The sequence below is a fragment of the Macrobrachium nipponense genome, chromosome 1, assembly GCF_015104395.2.
Source record: "Macrobrachium nipponense isolate FS-2020 chromosome 1, ASM1510439v2, whole genome shotgun sequence".
Lineage (NCBI taxonomy): Eukaryota > Metazoa > Arthropoda > Malacostraca > Decapoda > Palaemonidae > Macrobrachium > Macrobrachium nipponense.
Genome location: NC_087200.1, coordinates 141,834,085 through 141,858,272, shown reverse-complemented (window position 1 = coordinate 141,858,272; position 24,188 = coordinate 141,834,085). Strand labels below are relative to the sequence as shown.

Genomic DNA, 24,188 nt, shown 5'->3' with positions numbered 1-24,188 from the left:
AAAATACACAAAATAACTGGTAATAAACACCAACTGGAGGCGTCAAAACGCCATAACGAGATCTGACTGACCTTAGTAGTCTGCGAAGAGGTAACTTTCTTCTGCTGGAACTTTAACTCTTTGGTATTGCTATTACTATTTGTGAGAGCGCCTGTCGATGCCAGAGGGGAGGAACTGAGTTGGTCCTGTTGAGCTGCCAGGGCGTTTTGCAGGTCGAATTCGGGTCCCTCGACGTCGGGAAGGGCTAACTGTTCCGTGGAACCCATTTGCATGACGTCGTTGAGGGCGTCCATGGAACCCATGTTGAAACCAGAGGCCTTGAGCTTATTGAAACCGCTGCCCTGTAAGCTAGCGGCCGAGGTGCTCTGCTGCAGAGCCGAATTGCTCGCTAGCGACATCGAGCGGTTGTAGTTGACGCTATTACTTTGCTGGAAGAGACAAAAACAGGAAAGCAATTTAGTTTAATGCCCAAAGAGGAAGAATAGTTTAGGGCCCTTCTGAGACCATAACGGTTCTGCTCTGCATGCAAACTACTGCCGTACTTTTCCATTCTTACTTTATAAGGATGATATCAAGGGCATACAGATAAAATCACAAGAAACATTTTAGGATGATAGATCTTAAACAGCCAAACATCCACGAACAGTTTCCAAAATAATCCATATTATTGAAGGTGTGTTCGAGTGCTGTTACTTACCGACGTCATTTCACTTATATTAGATTTGACTTCGGACATGGACGACTTAAGTTCAGATAAGTTAGACTTGTTGATAGTTGAAGACGAGGACTTGTGTTCACTTAGACCTAAGTTGGTACTGGAGGACTTGACTTCACTTAAGTTGGTCGAGGAGTGGGAGTGAGACGTATGCTGCGATCTCTTTAATTGGCTACTGCTACTAGTACTCCTACTGGTGCTGCTACTGCTACTCATGTGCTGGAAAAGATCAAAATACTTTCATTTACAATGGGACACTTGAGCAGGTATATTACTGTACACCATAAGTAAAAATACCTCTTTGTAATCACGTTACACGGTGGGTTAAAAACATGCAAATATAAAACCCTGCACTCAAATTAATTAACCTGAGTCAAAGGCCATAATTAACAGGTTAAAGGCACACTCACTGTATCAAATTACTATAAACATTTACCATCAGTGCTCTGAATGTTATACGTTAATTATACACAAGGGAAGACAAATTACTTTTTTTTAAATCAAAATTTAAAAGCTCAATCGTTGTTCAAAATGATTATCAAGAGGCCTGCCCAGCAATGCCTCTATCCTTAGATGAAATGAAGGCACAAGACATGCACTGTGACTTACAAATAATTTCCGCAAATGCATATACGATCCAGAGTAAAAAACAAGATAAACAATGAATAACGTATCGCAAAGGAAACATCTCACTGCAACAATACAACGGATGAAGTTTATAAAGCAAGACCTTTATTCACACTACAGGCATAAAGCAGTGATTTCAGGCAATTTTATTTTTCCCCTTTCTTCTTTTCGTGTCACTGCCCAATTCCATTCACTAGAACTGTCATTAACGGCTCAGCCCGCTCCGCCCCTCCTCTCTCTCTCTCTCTCTCTCTCTCTCTCTCTCTCTCTCTCTCTCTCTCTCTCTATGATTTATCACAGACACATTTATGTGAGCACCATAAAATACTCAAATGGATCCACCCAATTCCTATCATTAACACGTTCGAACTCAGGCCATCCAGGTATTTCTTTACAGCATAATTACCTGTTGGTAATAAACACAGGAGAAATTTCAATCGTGCGAAGACGTTCTATCATAACTGTTATTTATTTCTTTTACTTTGCATCAATGCTATGATTGCTTAACTATAGAACTTTAACGGGAAAAACGGCGAAAGATAAAGGCAACCGATTAGTTAATAATAATAATAATAATAATAATAATAATAATAATAATAATAATAATAATAATAATAATAATAATAATAATAATAGAAAGCTGGAGAAATTTTCTGTGAATGTACATAGGCGTAATCTAATTATGTGCATACCCAGTGTGCATGTACATCGCTTAAAATCTGTTGTTCACTGAAATAACCTGTAACAGCAAATGCCATGAAAGACAATTTTATGTGAATGTAACGGGCGTAGGAAATTACGTATGTAAAGTGAATGTCCATAAATTAAGCATATTCTAACAATATGCAGCTAAGTACAAGGAACGATCGTCATAAATATCATGTACCCTAAACGAATGACTTCCAACCACGCAATTACCGCTTTCCAAAGGGTAATCTACTACAATGGATATTGACTGCCGCAAAATTACCGATAATGAATTAATGGTTAAGTTCCTGATCGCTAATAACAGGAGGGATTACGTTCCTTAGTTAAGGCAAGTAAAATTACGTGACAAGAATGAATTAACATGCTGATAATTACAGGTTATTCAAGGAGTACCGATAAACGATTCATTCAGAAGAATAAAAGCACTATTTAATTTACGTAAATGGTGAACATATCGCATACTAATGTTACTAGGATGAAAATATGACGAAGTTGTTCAACTTACTTACTTAGGGTTGCCAAAACCATAAATGGCCCTCCCCCCTACACGGAAATGGGCAGGGGGACATAGATTAGAGCGTTCCTGTAATTAAGCAATGGCGAGAATCCTTAAAACTGATACCAATCTGAACACTAAATCAACCCAAGTGCCAACACTTAAATAACAGGTTGTGAGTGGGTCAAAATACGGTTGAGAGTTATGGTCAGTCTTCACGTCCTCAAGTTTTTGAAGGCCCAAGTATACCATCACCGTGTGTCATGTTACATTTATAAGAGTTCGCGAGATAAATAATGTATTACTGCTCACTTTGATGGCCATTCTTATGACGATCACCGAGGAAAGTCCATAAATATCAAGGATTTAAGACTTTGAAACATCGATACCTAACCACACAACACTGCGGGCGAATTCAAGCAATGCGAATAACGATATCGACGACGATGATTCGATTATAAATCGAATTCCACGCCTATTCGCATACCACATCACGCACCGACGACGACGCGTAGCAAAGAAACACGGCTCTTCAGGAAGGTGAAGCTTACGTAAGAATGACGACATATCCGATGGCACCCAATCACGATTAAGGACGTTAAAAATCGCTGCCAAGAGGCAACAATCCTCACCCCGCCCCCTTCACCCCTCACTCCCTCCCCCACCCATCACCGGCTCCTGACGATGCTCCCCTAGGTTCTGCAAGGGTTAGTCAGCAACAGAACACGTTCGTGTCATTGCACAAGAGTTGTAGATTAACTTCGGACAACAAATTAATTTTTAATATATAATTTTATCAGGAATATAAACTAAATTCTGTTGAAAATTGTTTTATTCAAGAATAGTATACGACATGATTTCATATCCAAACCAAAATAAAAAATAATAAATAGGTAATACCGCACCAGATTAACCAAAACCTTTCGTCGCCTAAAATATCATCAGGTTAACCTTCAAAAGAAGCCATAAACAATCCAAGCCTTTCACTAGATTGGCCATTAATTAATCCAATCAGGTTAATGCATGTGGGATCACTAATTAACGTTTGGCACGATGGCTATAAAACCCAAAAGTGTCAAGGATTTGGGGATTTGGGATGAGGGTTGGGGCGGGGGGTGGCGTGGTGTAGTTGAAAGAAAGAACAGCAAATGTAAGAAAAAAAATTTCAGTAAGCATGGCTCAACCAACTTAACACCTCTTATCAAAGATACGTCAGCACAAAAATGAGTTTCAATAATGCCTCGATAAGGGGGCCGACACGCCCCCATCCCCACAGATAATTCGGTGGCGCCTCACCCCTGAGTAGTAATTAAATCACAGAGCCATAAATCTCCTTCAAAATCTGATAAGTCTCGTGGTCACACCAGCAATCAACTTCGAAGCTAATTAAGTGCCGTGAGGATGCAAAGGCAATTACCTCCACTTGTTGGGTTTCGTCATTTCTTTTGTTCTTCTCATCCTGCAAAAGCGCTTCCCCTGAACAGACGTCAGAACATGGATTTGCCCGTCATCAACACCCACGTGGCAACGTTTGCCCCAAGTGTACTGGTTTCCCTCTACTGCTTTGTTTCCCGTCCCCTTGGTCTCCTCCACACTTCTCCGGAATTTTTTTTCTACTCCGCTTTCATCAGAGTTTACCTTCCATTCAAGAAATCCGACGAGAGTTTACTGGGAGTGACTCAGTAGTCTCGCAAAAGCAGTTTATAATTATATCATCACCCAAGGGATTATTATTTTTAATGCCAAAGGCACTGATATAAAACGATATTGGCGATACTGTTAGTGTAGGAGTGAAGTCCAGCTATGAATAATAAACTTTATGACACACCACTCAGGCCATAATCTCCAATCTTGTTGCCGACAAGTGGTCAAAACATCCTAAATATTAGATAGAGCATAAAGTGCTCTAATACGTCCAATATTCGACGCCTATAGCCAGACCAAATTTACATAATTTAATGAGGGGTACGAACTTGGCGACATTCATTACATAGCTGCCATTCTACACTTTGAAAACCGTAAAGAGAGAGAGAGAGAGAGAGAGAGAGAGAGAGAGAGAGAGAGAGAGAGAGAGAGAGAGAGAGAGTTGGCTCCACCGTATACTGAATTTTTAAAAATAAGTAATATGTATGCGGGAGAAAATTATTTTGACCACGCTAAGCAGAAAGTCATAAAGGTAAGAAATTTTGTCTATCAGATTCCTCTTCTTCTTCCTCCTCCTCCTCCTCCTTCTCCTCCTCCGGAAAGAGAGAGAGGAGAGAGGAGAGAGAGAGAAGAGACCGAGAGAGAGAGAGAGAGAGAGAGAGAGAGGAGAGAGAGAGAGCCTAAGCCATCATGATCACCCTTAACGACTACCCGGGACTCTTCCAAAAGGCTACGCCTACTTCCCACGTCTCCTCTCGTAAAGAAACTCAAGAGCAAGAAATAAGTGAAGTCGATGACAAAGGAGGAGGAGGAAGAGGATGAAAAAGAACGAAGAAAAACAGAACAAAAAAATAAACGTGCAATGAAATTAACCGTCAGCCAACGCATACACAACAATGATGGCGACAACAAAAACAGCTTAATATATTGCACTACAAGAACAGTAACAAACAAATTTATTCTTGCAGTTTTCTTTTCCCTTTTATCTTACCTGTTTCATTATTACTATCAACCCCCTCGGAAGGACAAGGAACAACAGCCAATTGGAAGAGGGCACACTGCCAGAAAATCCTTATTTGTCAAGCGACCGACTTCTTTGTGACCGAGTGTTTGCAGAAGAGCTTTATTCACGAATAAATTTCCTCTGGGCTATTTGAGCAGAGAAGCAGAAGTGCCCAACCATAACAGCGATATATTTATACTCCACTTTGTTTGCACAAAGCCTCTGCCACAAAGACATTAGCATCTTCTTGCATTATATTGGCAAAACTCAAGTGTCGTACTATAGTCAGACCCTGAAATTTTTGCGAACTCCACCCATAACGAACCTGGGCACCCAAGCGCCAGGGCATTGCATACCCCGCCCTAAACTAGTCTATCTTTAAGGAGGTCTTCGTCGTTAGAAAAAAAAATGTATAATTCATAAGAATATGATGAAGTGAATGACACTGACCTTTTCACACAAACAACCATATTGAGCTAGGACTGGTTTCTAGGTGTCGTACATAAACATAAATGTCTCTCCATTTAGCCCAGTGGAAAACTGGGCGATTTATATATATATATATATATATATATATATATATATATATATATATATATATATATATATATAAATATATAAAAGCCCATAAAGACATTGATAAGGGTAGAAGTCAGTCCACCGTAATATAGCCCTTAGCATTAAACCAGTGTTTTAATGAGCCTTTTGTACTTTAGACGTATCCTGTTTTAACAGAATTTTTATACACATTATATATATATATATATATACAATATATATATATAATATATATATATATATATATATATATATATATATATATGTGTGTGTGTGTGTGTGTGTGTGTGTGTGTATGTGTGTGTGTGTGAAAGAGGACAGTAGTAGTTAATCAATAAATATAACTGAATTACAATAACTGATGAACACAAGCTCTGGTGACATGGGCACTTGCCTTAAGGGACCTCTTAAGTGTGACAAAGTGTGAGATGGAGTAGGTGAACTGGTGTGGACCCGGGGTTCAAAGATTTCACGTTATTTTATGCCACGCTGTCGAGGTCAAGTCTCGACTCAACCAGGGATGCTCATTAGTATTCCTTCCATTGTAAGGCTGATGGGTAGTAGGAATAAACTACCAGGATATGCAGCCCAAGAGAACCTGACGATTTAATATTTTAGTTCTCTTTTTTTTGTCAAACACCCCTTCCGATTCGTACACTACGCCTTGAATATTACATCATTGATAAATCATAAAAATAGCACTAAACTGAAAAGTATACAAAATTTGAAACATTTCGCTGCAGAATGTAATTGGTATAGCGTCAGTAATTTACTTCGTTACCTTATAAGTAATACAGCCAATTCACTCCCTAAAGATGTGAAGTCGCACGAGGATCTCGGCGTGTATTCAAGGATTCCGCTCAACATGCACAGGAACTGGTTAAAAGGCGCGACACGTCACACAACAGTCACAAGGGAATATGATTTACTACAGCAGGAAGTTTGAGAAAACTGGGCTCAGTTCCCTATAGGCCCTGTCCATGCCGTTCCTTCCCGGATGTACCCGCCATGATGAAACTGTTATTGCCCCTTTTTTTGTCGTCATTAGCGTTATCATAAGACTGTTATTACTTATTTTTGTGACCTACTCTCAGCTCAAGAATTAACCAATATCCTCCAATGCATTTTTGGAAATTAGGAATGAAAAAAGGCCGTATGAAAATAATGGCGAGAACACGACATCCTGTGGTAGCCCAACAACTCAAGATATTTAAAATCTTCAAAAATAATGCATCAAACTTTCCTCACGTATATAACTCGGTAAGATAAATGATTTCCATTATTACTCCCTAGTAGTAGTACTGGTAGTGGTAGTAGTAGTAGGAGCAGTTGATGTTATACACAAGTACATACTAAACATCGCATGCCGTCTTACAGAAATTATATGGTAAAATGAATAATAATTTTTGACAATAATAAAAATCATAATGAGTACTCATTATGATTATTATTATTATTATTATTATTATTGACAGTACACGGAATATAGATACCGTACACCATTCCTTTATTGTCCTACAACACTCGTGCACATAAAAGAAAAATATATCATTATCACTCCTCTACCAGTCACGATGCCGTTCAGCAAGGAACGAACAAATACCGCCCCCCCGAGAGCTGTGGTGTGACACGGAAACGCTGGAACTCGAGTCAGACTGAGCAGCGAGACAATTAAGGCTCTGAATTCACTATCAGACTGAACAACCCGGAACTACAAGCGTCTCCTTTGAACTTGTTTAAAAATGGGCATATTGCATGAGTCCCTTTCTTCGGCTTTCGGCTGCATGCAAATTTGCTTATGATTTGTATTTGTTAAATACCGGTCGATATCTCATACAATGCTAATGAAGTGGACTTCGTGAAGGATCATAAGCACATACTTAAGGTCTGCCTGACTGGCAAATACGCTATTTGATATTTAAAATTAAAACTCATCTGAAATTTAAAAAGAAAAAGTAGAAAGAATATAAACGCCAATGCATATTCCATGTTAAGACTACATAACGTTACCCACAAACAAATGTATTTAAATTGAACCTCAGCTTGGAAGGAGAGAGAGAGAGAGAGAGAGAGAGAGAGAGAGAGAGAGAGAGAGAGAGAGAGAGAGAGAGCGCAGCAGCAGCATCGAGTTGGCACTGGGTATGGTTAATGAAAAAAGAAGACCCCGCTAAATCTTAGTACCCACATCCATCTGTAGAGCCAATGAATGTAAACAGCCACGAGATGGGAACAGTAACGTAGCAGCATATTCCTTCTCCTCTCTCAAACACATCTTCAAAGGATGATTTGGGGGGAAGGGGGGATGATATAATGAGCTGGGGGGAGGGGGGGAGGTTAAGAAAAAAAAGGAGAGACAGAGGCTATCATTCCAAGGCCAAGGACGGAATGTTCATACTCCTTACGACCGCCACCTACGGACGGCATGTGGAGTGAACGTACTCGATTACCTCGAAATTGTTCTTGCCCATACTACCCACTCGGAGAGGTATGATGCTGTACTAAAAGAATATGAAGGGTAATAAACGTAGTGATTCTTCATGGAAAGATTTTTTAACGCTAAACCAACATGGTATGTAGACGACTTGTTTCTAGTGCAAGTTGAATTTGTGATCGGTCATTTCCACATGGAATAATATTTAAAAAAATAAGCCTTAAGTTAAAATTCTACCCTAAAATATTCCTATATGCAAAATGAAGGCAGTGATTTTCCTATGATAGCGAAAAAAAGATAGGCAAATACTTCAGAAAAATAACAAATCTGCCTATCATAAATCAAAACTATCGATAAGAAAGAATAACAGAAACAAATTACTCTCGCCATAAGCATCTTACGTGCGTGCTATCCCTACAGCTTTTACAATGGTCGTAATTAGCCAGTCATAAATACAATTAACGGGGTTGCAGCTCCTGGCTATATATTCGTCCAGCACCTTCCATACCAAGTGGTATGGCAGCCCACCATGTGGAATGTCCTAATTAATGTAGGCTGATAATAACCTAGAGAGGAATGCATTTTTAGCATTAACAGTGATAGAAGAAAATGGACCATTATCATTATTATCACCACTCAACAGCCATGATTAGGGCAAAAAATATCTTCCGTACATTATTTCTCAACTTAGGTTGTGTTGTTAACATTTGGAATACATCAGGAATTACTGAAAACATCCCTCGCGCTGTTAATAACACTGATATTATTTTCCCGATTAGTTAGTAGATAAAATCAATATTACGGCCTTAACAGAAGAGTCGTCATCTTTTTTCGAATGGCTGAACGATATAATATTCAAGGAGAACAGATCATATTACAAAACATCTGGCATCCTTCGACGCGACTCCGATAGTCTGTTCACTCAGTGCCGTCTGTACAAGGCTGAAGGATCATTTATTACTGATTACTAACAACAGTCTCAGTTTAATAGTTACTAAAAGTACCTCGTTTTTTGAAGGATAATAATACTGGCTTTGTTTTAAGAATATTAACAATGCATCCATTTAATGGATATCAAAATAGCCTCCATTTCAAGGATATTAACAGTGACTTCTTTGAAGGGATAATACACTACTACCCTTGCTACAGGATATTACTACTTGAGTCTTATATTTGGTCCGAATGACCAGTTCTCTAACAATGGCAACAAAGCAAATCTTTCCTAATATAGCAACAAAAACACTGTCTGACGAGTTTCGTGTGCAGTATCATAAAGCTGGGTCGATCGGAGATCACAGCAGAACGACGTTAGAGGTGACATCCCTATGTGCTGAATACACAAGCTACGACTTTAGGGACATGTTGGTGGCTACGAGGCCATTCCGCAAGGCTCATAAAGAAAGATAACGCGAAATTCGGTGTTATTAAACGGAAAATCCGCCTGTGTGCGCATACATACCGCATTATTCATTACTGTTGTATTTGCTGAAGCAGAAAAAAATTCACATGCAGTTCTTAATTATAATCCTTAACTGTTCTCAGTATTTCAAAACATATACTAGTTTCTTCTTTCTAAAACTTATATTTCCATTTCAACGGTACAAACAATTGTTTATATTTCCTTATTCATACAAAGGAAACTTTACCACCAGGAACTAGTTAATCTAATTGTAAGGAGGACGACTACCGACTGAGGCTAAGATCAATCTTCTTGACAAATTAACCAAATAAACGAGTACTGGTGAAAAATTATTTATGCACAGTAGCTAATCCTCTGGTTATCGTATGAAACCAGCCCTGGGAACACTTTCAAAACTGAAAGGGAGAAAAAATCACGAAAGAAAAGACGCTGAACTCGACTGCCGTCTTTCTGGCCCGGAAAGGTCGTCAAGCAATAACCCTGCTACTCAGGTGCTGGTGGGACTTTCTGAGCGAAGGATAATTTACCTCTACATAAATATTAATACATTATGTACTTGACATCCATCTAAGAATAAGGATCACTTTGATCTTCTGTCTTTTCCACAAGAAGGGAATCTAATTCCAGGTGTATTTAAAAACCAAAGAACATAACACATATTTATCTTTAAGTCTCCCCCCCCCAAAAAAAAAAAAAAAAAAACTGAAATCAGCGCTACCTAATTCTATGCTTATGATGAAGACAGACCTACAATCAGCAACATTTACATAAAACTGCATAAAGTTCCATACATTTCCTAACGGAGGGACAGTGAATCATACGACAAAAATAGAATCTTCTACCAGACGAGAATTCGCTCCAAGACTAAAATAGACCTTAAACTACGGAGTGGAAGGCAAATATTGACAAGAATCATGAAGAGGCAGGTGGCACCTGGGCCTTCAACTATCCTAAAAAAGTTCAATACAAAGGAACCAGACGCATAAGGAAATTTGGCAAAAGATGCAAGACCGATATAAGAAAATATATAGTTTTGACACGTGTGAGACCACACCGCCTAAACTACAAAATAACTCGCGAGAGATTAAATCACGAATAATTCTGAAGAGCTCATTCCCCGTCTGAATCTATACAAGTGAGGCGAATACAAATTTATATCTCGGAAGGTCCCATCAACCTCGAGCACCAAACGTGCATAATTTATATTACACTACAGTAGTCAAGATGATAATCGCAATCCAGCGAAAAGTTACGCTAATCGGTCAGCGAAGGTAATGTACCCTAATATAATTACATAATAATTGTTTAGGACATTTTGAAATTAATATTCTGTAAGTCTTAGATGGGATTTTTATTTTCTGAAAAAATGACCGAAGTAAATAACCACTCTTACTGTTAAGCGCATGCGAGTACTTAGTAATAGGAGAAGGCAGTGTTACCTTACACTGCTTTTATTTGTTACAACGCAGTTATGTCAAACACCGCAATCTTAAGGAAACCCAAAATTTCAAGGAAATGCTACCGATTCAAGCCGAATTTAGTCAACGATTACTGAATGGTGTCTAATCGTTGCCGTAGATTTGATAGATACTCATCAAGCCAAATTAAGAAAGAAAAGATGGCCACGACCGACTCTCTCTCTCTCTCGTAAATACAGACAAGTATTTCTGAAGACAGAAAATAACCCCTAGGTGGCAGAATATCAAAGCACGTTAGTCGTCACTTCCAACACGAAATCTAACAGATAATTAGAAATTGCTACCAAACGAACACTCGTCACCAAAGAGTAAATCCACGGGGGGGTGGGGGCGACCCCCCACCCCCCACAAAAAGTATTTGGCAGCAATTACTCAAAATCTTGACCTCCGATCAATAATTTTTTTTATATAAAGATTTAAGCATACCATATATTTGCACAGACCATCATCATTAGAATGAAATACAGTGCTATTGCCCAAGAGCAGTAATTAGCTACGTTAGCAAAGAATAAACAGGCGACCACTTTTTCAGTTGGTGACAAAGGAAAAATAGGGCCTGTCAGCTGGCAAGTATGGTTTGGTTGTCACAAACGTTAATTGTTGTCTTTCCTTGAACAGAACTAAAATATTTACCAAAGCAAAACCAGTTTCTTCAATACACACGCACATACGTATACACGCAAGTGTAGTTGCACATGGAAACAATATAATTCACACGGATAAATATACTAATACCAATACTCAAGAAGCGTTTGTGTTTTTAAAAGAAGACGCTCCCACCTCGTTAAGCGAATCTCGTACGCAAGCCGGAGGATCAGTGGCTCATGACAATGAACAGCGAAGGATACCTAATTAAAGCTGCAAGTTCATCAGTCTTCTTGAACCACACACTGCCTCAAAGGAAATAATAATGCGGAAAACACAACGTACTCCCATGTAACACAACACAAAACACCGTCGCTTCACTCAAAAAAAGAAACTGGTCGCCCACACCGTCCGCAGAAACAAATGACAGCATCTCTCTTCATTAAAGGTTAAAAAGAAAAAAAAGCACACTCACTAAAACATACCGTATCTTCCATAGAGATCTTCCGCCTCTTCTTCACTGCCGCGAAGATCAATTAGACAATGTCGTTTATTTTTTCACCTCCATTTACGCGAGCGGAGAGGAACCGCTCACCCTACAGTGCAAGTTCCCTAACACAGCCATTCATCTTCGACAAGAGAATAAAAGCACGACTCCTCTCCAGATTAAACCGAAAGAACAAATGGGCGTCGGCGTCAGAGAAGTGCACGCTGGTTTACCTGTGGGCGTCGATGGATGATGTAAGACGCGTCGCTTACGTTTCAAATTAGGCTACGGCTCGAAAATGCAGAGGTGGTCTTTCTCCATGACTCTATTACTTTCGCGAGCTTTAAGGGGAAATATGATGTGGCCGTGTGGGTAGGGGGACGGACCATATAATCAGAAGTCTCTTTACTTCTTCCCTGCTTCGGTTTAACTAATGCATCTGCTGTAAATGGGTATCTTCCGCAACTGTTTGGCGCTAAGGACATTTGGGATGTACGATTTTTTAATAATTGTTATCTGCATTGGTTTAACGACACGAATTACTTGAAATGATTTCCTATCAATGAGCTGTGCAAATAAATCTATGTGCTATTCATTTTCACAATTCTGAAAACTGTACGTCTAACGGAAATAAATCCTCGTGATCACTTTCAAACATTTTAAAGATGAAAACTAAGTTAATTATTAATTCGCGAACATATATAAATAATGTGAAATGAATAATTTCGGTTTATTACTCTGCGATCAGGGATTGTTTTAAAGACGATCGATGAGAGTAAATTTCACAATTTCACCGAAGATTCAGAAATGAAAAGTAGAGTGTGTCGATCACCTTAAAATGAACGAGTAACAGAGCAGTCTCAAATTACCAAATCCAAACACAGGTGCCTTGCTGGATAAAAGGTCGCATAATGACGGTGGTACTCAGCGAGAAAGGTTATATTCATTTTTTGCCATGACAAATGCCAAACATTAATGTTATGTTACAACACAAGCAGTTTACCGTTAATCTTTCTCCGGTGTGCGTATACAAAATCATACACGAGCTAGCGCCTACACACACACACACACACACACACACACACATATATATATATATATATATATTATATATATATATATATTATATATATATATATATATATATATATATATATATATATATTATATATAATCTCAAATGACATTGTATTTTGACGAAATTTCCCAAACATTTGGATCCTTTGCCACAATTTACACCGCCTTATGAGAGAGAGAGAGGAGAGAGAGAGAGAGAGAGAGAGAAGATAGAGAGAGAGAGGAGGTAAGTTCCGGCCACGAATTTATCTGCGCTGAAGGCAGTGTTCCATTAGGCTTGTCAGTTAAGCCGCATACCTGAATTTTCAGGTTAAACCGGTACGTCTCGTTTCGTGAGGTCCTCCTCTACCCCCTACCTGCATATAGGGAAGGATAACAATAACGTACCGGCAATTGCGCATAATTTGCCGTGTTACCCTACGCCTTGAATCTCTCCCCCCAACCCCCAGCCCCACGTCCCTTTAGGCCTCCCTCCTCTTTTAGAACAGACGGCACTATGTACTAGAGAGTCCGGAGAGGGCCTATCTACCATACGCTTCACGGTGGGACATGATCGCTAACTCCCGAAGGTCGAGTGAGACACGGGCGATGCACGGAGGAGGAAATGGCTTTTCAAGGATTTGGTTTTCGTAATTGGCGATTTAATGCGAGATTTCGGGGTTCTCACAGACAACTCATGAGGGAAAAAAATCATAAATACATAACCAGTGAAGGAGTAACCAAAACATTCTTCCAATTTATGAATACGCTATTGTTAAAAACGATCATTTCAAGTGACGAATTCAAATATTCTTTTAACGCAAATGGACACAAACATATGCAGGATAAAAAGATCGTGCTTCTGAAATTACCAAAAGTCACAAACAATCACCTAATACAAGCATCCATGTCAGGTCACAAATACACAGACGCAATCACTTCACACAAACATTTCAAATCACAAACGCAAACACGGAAACATTTCGTTTACGCTAAGAAACGCACACACAACAAAGGTCAGCCAGAGCGCACCTTGCCGAAAGTCATCTTTGCTGCGTGCCGAAGGTTCTGTGCAAGAGAGGAGCCACCGATGGGGATCTGAAGATACAGGATAAGGCTCACTATACAGCCTTGAACGGTTCCCCCCCACACACACTCGAACTATTGCTTTGGCCGTTGCTGCTCCTCCTATAATAAGTTGCTGTAGGACTCGTTGTTCAAATCTGACGGTAACTCCCACACGCTCGTTCAGTTTTGTTCGGACGCTTTTTTTTTTTTTTTTTTTTTTTTTTAGTTCATCCTCTCTCTTAAAACGACCTTTGCCAGTAAGTATTTTTTGTTCTTTTATTACAAAATGCAAAGGACTTGTCATCACTGACCTTCTGCGAGCGTTCCTTGTTCTTTTAAGTTTATAAGTAAACTGATATCAAAAGGAAAATTACGTTAACACTACTCGTCAAACAAGAGTCATCACACAAAGTGTCCCATCAAATGGTTAAGTAAAATATGACTATGAAGTCGAGCGTTTCCTTGAAATGTCTTCTTTCACGTCTCGAAATCACAGACGTCTTCAGGCTCTAGGAACACCGATTTCTTTCTCCTAAAAGAAACTCTTTCTCGGGGTCTTTATGAAATAGATGTAATCGTCTGCGAACTCTTCCTAAGAAGTTATGAAACTTGAGTAAATCTAAACTAAGTCTTCCTTGAAGGAACACTTGCCGCGACTTGTTACCTTCAACGACGTGCAGGTTATTCTGGCGGAGGCGACGCAGGTAACGACGATGATGATATTCGGTGCTATACATCAACATTCTTCTCCTCGCGTCAAATTCCGCAAGAAAATCTTGAGACGAAAAGGGCCCTTTGCTTCGATTTTCTCAAATCAGAGGTTAACCTCTCAACCACCAACATCTTTTGCCTATTTCCGTGAGGGATCCTGAATACGAAATACCGCTTTCCACTGCAAGGAATTCTTGGCACTTTTTTTCTTATTCTGTACAACTTGTTCTTAGACCGTTTGCTTCACTGAAAAACTCGACTAAGGAAGCCAGATTTAGACCTCCAGACGAATGACTCACGACACAAAATGCCAATCATTGAAGCAACATGAAAATCACCACGAAACTTCTAACATTGTCACACATGCATCTTAATCTAGCCACTGTATGCGCTTTCTGCCTGCTTCTGCTTCACACCACCTTCAATGTGTTTTGTTGACTAACTGAAACATCTCTTACCCTCAGCACAGATTATATTTACCGGGAGGGGGAAGGGGGATGGCACGGGGGGGGGGGTGAGAAGACCAGCTACCAAACCCCGAACACCATGACGCAGCCAAACGTACACATGTAGAGAGAGAGAGGGAGGGAGGGGCAAAATAAAATTTTTTGTGGGTGGGGGGATGTGGTATGAGGGGGGGGGGAGACGGTTATGATGCGTTTAGGATGCCTCTGCAACACCCTACACGACCACGGGGCTGTAACCAACTATCGCCACGTGTACATGCAAGTTCTTTCTCTAAGCGTACCGTCGCAAAGTTTACGCAAATAAAATTTCACGATTACGGACACAGACAGTGAAGGAACAAATCATCGACAACTATGTTTCTAAAGCTGTGGCTTTTTATACCGCCACGGTGCCACCTACAACTGCCATCAGCCCCCCCCCCCCCCCCCCCCCCCCCCCCCCCCCCCCTCACACCCCCCCCTCACCTCTCTCTCTCTCTCTCTCTCTCTCTCTCTCTCTCTGTGCATTCGAATGGCTCTGGAAGGCAGCCAAGCTTTCCTCGACTTGTTTCTCGCACAACTCAGGTTAAATAATAGCTGAAGTTAGTTTATTTAAGAGACTATAAGAGATTCTCAATAAGGGAAAATGTAACAGCTAACAAACAAAAAGATTCTGTTTTTTTCAGTTTGCTCAGACCTTTGGTTTTTCCACGTAAAATCAACCACAGTGCAGTCAATATAAATGCTATAAGCTTTCGTTACTGCGTCCGAACACACACGCATACAGACACACACACACACACACACACACAAAAGCACAAAGCTTAAGATGGCCGTCAATTAAAATGCATGGAAAAAGTGCCAAAACGATTTTCGGACGACTGACTGATTCATGGCATCACAGAACTCATCCAAAGAGAGAAGGCATGACATCTTTCACGGAAGGAAGACCAACAAACATTTCCTGGAGTTTCACCAGAGAAAAGATGATGAGATAATAGGCGTTTTTCTGGTTCAGCTCTACAATTATGAATCCATTGCAAAAAACTCCTCAACTGAGCCACTATACTTTCTGGGAAGTCGTTACCCAACCGCTAAATAAAATATTCTGCAAACAGAGGAACAGGGGAGGTTGAAACAGTACTAAGAAGCTGCCATAAACACTGGTTTATATGTTTCCCATAATGAACGTAAACAAGGAACGTAAATAGAATGGTACCGAGCCATGGATTCTTCTCGATAGCCTCATATTTTGAATACGATTTCCACTGAATAAAAGCGACTTCGAATTTTTAAATGAAGAGAACAAGCTTTACTTCCCTGCAGAGACTGCAACGGAATCTAACTGTATTTAAGTTTGTAAACGAAAACAAGGGACAACAAGCATGGATTCCAGCAGACTTCTCGGCCAAAAATCTAATTAAACCAAATATTGACGGACGACGACCTTTGCCAAAATCCAATTAGGACCGAATTCCGGCAGGTGTTATGCCACAGAAACGTTCGACGAATTTCCAATGTCACATTCATTAATCTTTTACTCCTCACAAAAATATCCTACAAAACGGGTGCATGAATGCATATTAGATAGGAGCAATTTTTTCCTACGCGCTCGTGCACTTGCATATAGATGCTCCTGGGCCTCTTGCGCAGCGAACAAATTGAGAGAGAGAGAGAGAGAGAGAGAGAGACGAGAGAGAGAGAGGATGGAGACGAGACGAGAGAGAGAGAGAGACGAAGCATTATGCGTAAAGACAAACAGGTTTTTATATTGCATATAAGTGTAATGAGAGTAAGCCGATGGAAGGATTTCGGTTGAAAAAAAATGTGAAAATTCTCTCTCTCTCTCTCTCTCTCTCTCTCTCTCTCTCTCTCTCTCTCTCTCTCTCTCTCTCATATTCTTACAATAACCTAAACGGCTACGTTTTCTAGAAACGCCCCCACCCACACGTCGTGGAGATACGTTCACGGGATGAGCTGCTGATACGTTCGTTCAAAGTAATTTTTGACGCGATTAATTATGTGATCTGAAAATTGGGGCGACGCAAAGTTGAAAAATTGGAAAATTGGACAGCTAAATGTGAAGACACCAAACGGGACGGGTGAAAATTAAGGACAGAAAGCAACGCATCTGGGATGTAAGGAGGATCACTACAGATTCTTCAGCAGCCCCATTGGATTTCGACATAAATATTTTCAGTGTTTTAGGATGCTCCAGGATATAAAACGCCTTTGGAAGATAATACTGGAATTTCTATAAAGCAGCTTTTGTCTTTGAAATTCCATTATCACAAGGAAAATCAATAATTCAATATCTTCACATATGTAGTTGTGGGAAATTTATATGCGAAAAAAATGATTATAGTATCAAAAATTACAAAAAATAAAACCATAACTTATTAAATTTAGAATGTAAAACGAAAAATTCGCCAATAAAATCAAATCTATCATGACCCTACAAGTACAGAACACGCAAGCCTCAGAATAAGAAAGGGAGCAGAGAGATCAAAGTAAACGAAAGTAAGACTTCGCTCAAGATAAAAGTCGGAACATCAGAGAATTGGCGGAGGCGATTTTTCGTGCATCACCCACATATCCCACAAGCATACAAATTCAGACTCACGCAAAGGTGGTCAATGCAAGGTCATGTGGAGAGTGCCTCGGTCTGCACACGCTCTCATCCCTTGAGTGAAAATAGCCCAAGAGAATAAATATTTAGACATTGATGAATATATCAGCAGAGAAGTTTTCATATTTTTTTTATGAACGAAAGTGTTCCTGCACATAATTTGCATACCACTGGAAAACAAACAATAAAAGTTATCTTATAACCACCCCACCTCTCTCTCTCTCTCTCTCTCTCTCTCTCTCTCCTCTCTCTCTCTCTCTCTCTCTGCATGCAACACAAACACGCACACACACACTCACATATATATACGAAATACCCTTTAAATTCACCTTTTAAAGCGAATGATCCATTTGTGGAAAATTCTCAGAATTGGTGGTACACAAACCCTTCGGTACATGTATATAAATTTTGCAGACATTTTTTTGTGCAGGGCTTCGTCCGCGCTCAAACGTGTCCCTACCAGGAATCCTTTGGCAAAACAACAACTTGGCACGTCCGCGGGAATATGGCGCTCTAAGACTACTAAGGGGATTCAGAGTAAAGGTCATTAATAAATATGATCCCACTTAAACGTTGATATTACTATAGAGACGTTTGCAACCTATGTACTGGACTCCCTACAAGGAACAAAAAAAAGGGGGAAAATTATAAAATTCTTCTAATTTAAATGCATTAAATACACATACATATACATGGACACACACACATACACAGATATATATACTATATATATAAAGTATATATTATATATATATCATATATAAATATATATATATTATACATATATCTATATATAGATACACACACACCAACCACACACACACACACACCACACACACACACAACACACATATTATGTATATATATATATATATATCTATATAGATATATAATTATATGAAATCTGTCTTTCCCGAATTGTGCAAGGAACACAAAACTTTACCGACCCCGACCACCTGCAGAAAACATTGTCCCCCTATTAAGAAGTTAGCTACGCTCACTTGTTCAAGTAACTTATTTCGTTACTTCAGGGATTTGTGTCGTTATGATACTTTTTTTTCATTTAAAGTGCACACGCACACACACCACACACACACACACAAACAAATAAAAAAATAATATTATATATATATATATATATATATATATATATATATAATATACATGTAGATTGTATAATATATACGTATGTCTATATGTATATATATTAACTGATTTATATGACTGAACAAATAATGCTACCTCATTAAACAATTGGGTAAAAACTATTGATTACATAAACACACCTGTTACATATATTTGCCTTAACAACACGCTAATATGAGACATACAAACATACTTCTCTTCTCTCTCTCTCTCTCTCTCTCTCTCTCTCTCTCTCAGCTGCCCAATGAAATGGGTAACACTGCCAGAACAAGACCAATTATGCTGTCAGTGAAAGCGCCGTTGACAGATGTGCAAAGACGCCTTTCTGTTCGTATCTCTCCTAATTTTGGCAGTAATTCGGGATGAGAGTTAAGTCCATTCTAAGTAAGTTCAAGCATTACGTGATTACTGAGAAAACGTTGCCTGGTAGACCGGAGGGGGGTAATAATATAATCGTTTTCGTAGACTAAAAAGTTTTGGAGTGATACATTGTATATATATATATATATATATATATATATATATATAATTTAAACAAAAAAAATTTATGTTTTTATTAAGAGAAAGAGGCCATAAACATCTTCCCGGATTTCCCTTTTCCTTTAACCAAATGCCTACCAAAGTATTTCTGTTCGTGTTAATAAAAAAAAAAAGCACTTCACCAAACAACCTCTCTTTCAATAATAACAACAACAACAACAACAGATGTTCAACGTGCTCAGTTTTACGTGCAAGGAAAGACACGAGGGCTTTTACTTACTTGAGGCAAAGGACGGTCACTCAAAAAAACTCTCTCTCTCTCTCTCTCTCTCTCTCTCTCTAGTGGAGTAGCCATGTCTTGCTTTGGTGAGTGACGTACCCGCGTGAAGTTCACAATAATCAAAACAGATATCACAAGTTTAAAACATACGACTAGAATTTGAGAAATATCTAGAAGTGTTCGTGAAAAAACTATCGGTGATTAAAGATTAGTGTGAAAATAGTAGGGATAAGCGTCTTCTAAGTTAGTTTATCAAGTTGTAATACTATAAATCAGAACAAGAATGGCAGTTTAAGTTCCAACTGCGGGAAGAGGTGGCGTAATTTGGCGTGTTTTAGCAGATTTCGCAATACGATGAGGTAGCAGGAAGGGAACTGGCATTTCTCATCTATGAAATCAGCAACAGTGCCTAAACCAAAAAGATACAAAAGCATTCATAGATATATTAGAAGGATATAATCCTTCAAAAACTGGAACAAAAATCTAATGAAAATAAACATCTTGAAAAAAATAATTGAAGAAGTTCCCAAAAAAATCAAGTGGTCAAGGAGACTCATAAAGAAAATTATACATAAACCAAAAACATATTCCGACAAAGAAAATGAATAAAGGTGAAATCTTGTGAATATCCTAATTGATGCATTTAGGAAAAAGAATGTCAAAAGCATGCAAAAACTGTGTAAGGTTTGGTTATAGCATAGTCAATCCACAAAACCTAATCAGGGAAAATGTGCTGCATGCAACATTCGACCCATCCACAGTGTGCTGAGGTAATACAAGATTTGAGAAAAGATACAAGAATTTTTTGTTCAACATGTCTCATGGATAGACAATGTTATTAAATCAAGATTGAATGTACAAATAGTTGAGGATGAAGAAGAGAGAGGGAAGAAGAAGAGAATAAAAGAAGAAGAGGGAAAACGAAGAGAAGTAAACAAAAAATGAAATGACAGAAAAAAAATAAGGAAAACAAAGAACAAGATAAAAGTATGGATGCAGAGATACTATTGATAAACTACATATGAAGGCAATAAAGCAGCATACCTACGAAGAAATAATTACGATATGACAACAGAAAAAGCAAAAATCCCGAAGAGGCTCTACCCAGATCTATACAATGACGGGGAAAAGAAAAAAAGGAAAAAATAGACAGAAGACAAAAATCTGCAACCTTTGAAAAGAGGGAATTGCAGATTTGGAGAAAGATGTTACTACAAACATCCTAAGAATATGTCAAAACTATGAAATATATGGTAAATGTGCATACTTAGATGGGATTATGGGATGATTGCAGAGATCTGCATCCGTAAAAAATATGTAAAAAACCTAAAAGCAGAAAAGGATGTAAGTTCGACAAAAAATGCAAATATATGCACCCTGTAGCCATGAATCATTAATCAAAATAAAATAACCAACCAAGTAATAAAATCCAAAATAAGAAAGAAACAAATAAAGAGAGAAATCAAGAATATCAGGTAAAAGAGAAAAGCAAACCACCAATGAGATATGCAGAGGTGTCAGCAAAAAATTCAAAGCATCAGCTCCGAAAATTCTACTCAAGAGATAATAACTGTATTTATTATGCAAGAGGATATTGCAGAAAGCGGAGAAAATTGCAGATTCAGACACAAAATTAATAATTATGATGAAGGAAGATCAAATATTATGGAAAAGTTGGATTTTTTAATGTCAGAATTCTGGAAATGAAAAAAAAAGAACAACATACCAGAACGGAAAGAGACATGGAAAAATCCTTATTACTACCAGTATTAAATGAAGGAAGGAAAAACCACGCAAAAAACCATCATAAGTGATGAATGCGCAGGTTTAGTTACGAGTAACTCAAAAGAAAAAAATAGAGTACTTAGAAGAACTAACCCAAAATGAAAAGAAAAATAGATATATAATGAATATAAGTGAAAACCTGGTATTCCCAAGAGACTGGGAATGATGATCAAATAAAAGGGTTCCAAACTTATAGATCAGATAGAAAAAAATAGGAATCAAGGGGGAACCGCAATATATGGGAAAGACAAAAAAACAAGGAAAAAAATATATGAGAAATATAGTAACTCAGAATGTGAACTAATAGCGGTAGAATTTTTGAATCTGAAAAATTGATGAAAACATAGTAATATATAGACCTCCTAAATACTAAAGAGTTTGACTTAATAATTGAAAAAAAATTGGATGATATATGTAGAAATCACAAGGACTGGACTATTCTCCTATCTGGTGACTTCAACTTCCTTTCGTAGAAATGGAAAGAACGAATAGGAGATTGTGGTTGTAACTTATACATATAAAAAAAAGAGAGTAATAGATGCAGAAGATAAGAGGGGCAATTTTTGAAAAGCTATTAGATATGCTACTAGATACAACATTCAACAAAATAAATCACCTGCCAACAAGAAAGGAAAAATAACTTTAGACCTAGTATTTTTGTGAACGAGATGAAATTATGTTAAAGAAATAATAGTTTATAATTGCGAGTATTTCAGACATAATGTCATAGAATTAACAGTTCATTCCAAAGCAAGTGAAAAATAGAGATCAGCAAGAAATGAAAAAAAGTGGGAAGCGATATGGCAAAAATACAACTTCTACAGTAAAAAATAAAAATAAAAATGGTCAGAAATTAATGAAGAATTTAAACAAAGACCTTGGATAACATTTTTCGTAAGTGATGACATAAGGGTAAATACGGAGTATATATAAAATATTGGAGGATAATAGTGGAAAAATATATACCGAAAGAAGAAAAGAAAGTAAACATCATTCATGCATACCAAGAGACAGAAGGATCTTGTTCCAGAAATCAGAAAAGTGGAAAAAAAAGGTCTTGCAAAAGAAAAAAAAAATGTGCATGGATAAGTTATTAGAACTAAAAAGTAAGATTAGAAATGCAGAAACAAAAGATTATACAATCAAAAGAAAAATGAAAAAAACGGACTTGGAAGGAAAAAAACCCTATTAAATATCAAGCAAAACCCCCAAACTATTATACTCATATTGCGAAGAAAGATGAATAAAAGAAGAATAGAAATAGGCCCTCTGAGAATTGTGAAAGGGAGATTTAACGAATGAAAAAAAGGAAAATTTGCAACATACTGCAGAACGATATAAGAGAGGAATTCACCCTAGAATAGATAATGAAAGATAATGATATAGAAGTAAGGGATGAAATAGTGAATATTTAGCTGACTATAGATATTAATGAAGCTGATATTGTGCAGGCTATTAATGAAATTTAAAAATTGGAGCTGCTGCAGGGCCTGATGGAATTCCTGCTATTTTGTTAAAGATGGAAATTCCTGCTATTTTGTTAAAGAAAGTAGTTTTCATTCTATCGCAAAAGCCACTTGCAATATATAAGACAAAGTGTAGAATTACAGGCAAGATATATGATGAGGCACAAAATTAGCATATATTACCCTACTTTCAAAAAGTGATCAAAGACTAGAGGCAAGTAATTATAGGCCTGTGAGTCTTAACATCACATATTATGAAAGTGTATGAAAGGGTATGAAGAAAAAAATATTTATGAAAACATTTAATAAAAAATAATTTGTTTAATAAAGGACAACATGGTTTTCGTACCCGGCGGAAAAAGTACACAAACCCAACTGTTAGTCCACCGTGAAAACATATTCAAAAATATGAAAAGCGGGAAATGAAACAGAAATGTTTGGTTTATTTAGACTTTGCAAAGCTTTTGATAAAGTAGACCATAATAATATTTAGCGAAAAAAGAAAATTAGAAAACACAATATCGTGGATAAAGTAGGAAGATGGTTAAAAAGAATTTTTTACACAACAGAAAACAGATAGTTATTGCAAACGACGAGAAATCGGATGAAGCCAAGGTAATATCCCGGTGTGCCGCAAGGTACGGTGTTTAGCTGCAAATAACGTTTGTTATTATGATTGAAGACATAGACAATAATGTTAAGGGATTCGGTAGTGAGTAGTTTTCGCAGATGACACAAGAATAAGTAGTAGAAATTACTTGTGATGAAGATTAGACGCTCTACAAAGAGACCTTAACAAAGTTATATGATTGGGCAGAGGTAAATAGGATATTATTTTTTAACTCTGATAAATTTGAAATCAATATTTATGGAGACAGAGTAAAGAAAGCTATATGCATATAAGGGACCTAATAATGAGAACCATCACAATAAGGAAGCAGTTAAAAAAGACCTTGGTGTGATGATGAA

At 38.0% G+C, this 24,188-nt stretch overlaps 1 protein-coding gene across 13 annotated transcripts in view; it reads right to left on the bottom strand.

Moving 5' to 3' along the window:
* Window positions 1–24,188, bottom strand: part of LOC135219691 (NAD(+) hydrolase sarm1-like) — a 703,407-nt gene that overhangs the window by 31,434 nt on the left and 647,785 nt on the right. For all 13 annotated transcript variants that reach the window (XM_064256657.1, XM_064256658.1, XM_064256661.1 and 10 more), the window contains 2 exons: window positions 698–934; window positions 72–428 (listed from right to left, as the gene is read on the bottom strand). In XM_064256657.1, coding sequence (XP_064112727.1) covers window positions 72–428; window positions 698–934 — 594 coding nt within the window. The remainder of the gene's footprint in view (window positions 1–71; window positions 429–697; window positions 935–24,188) is intronic.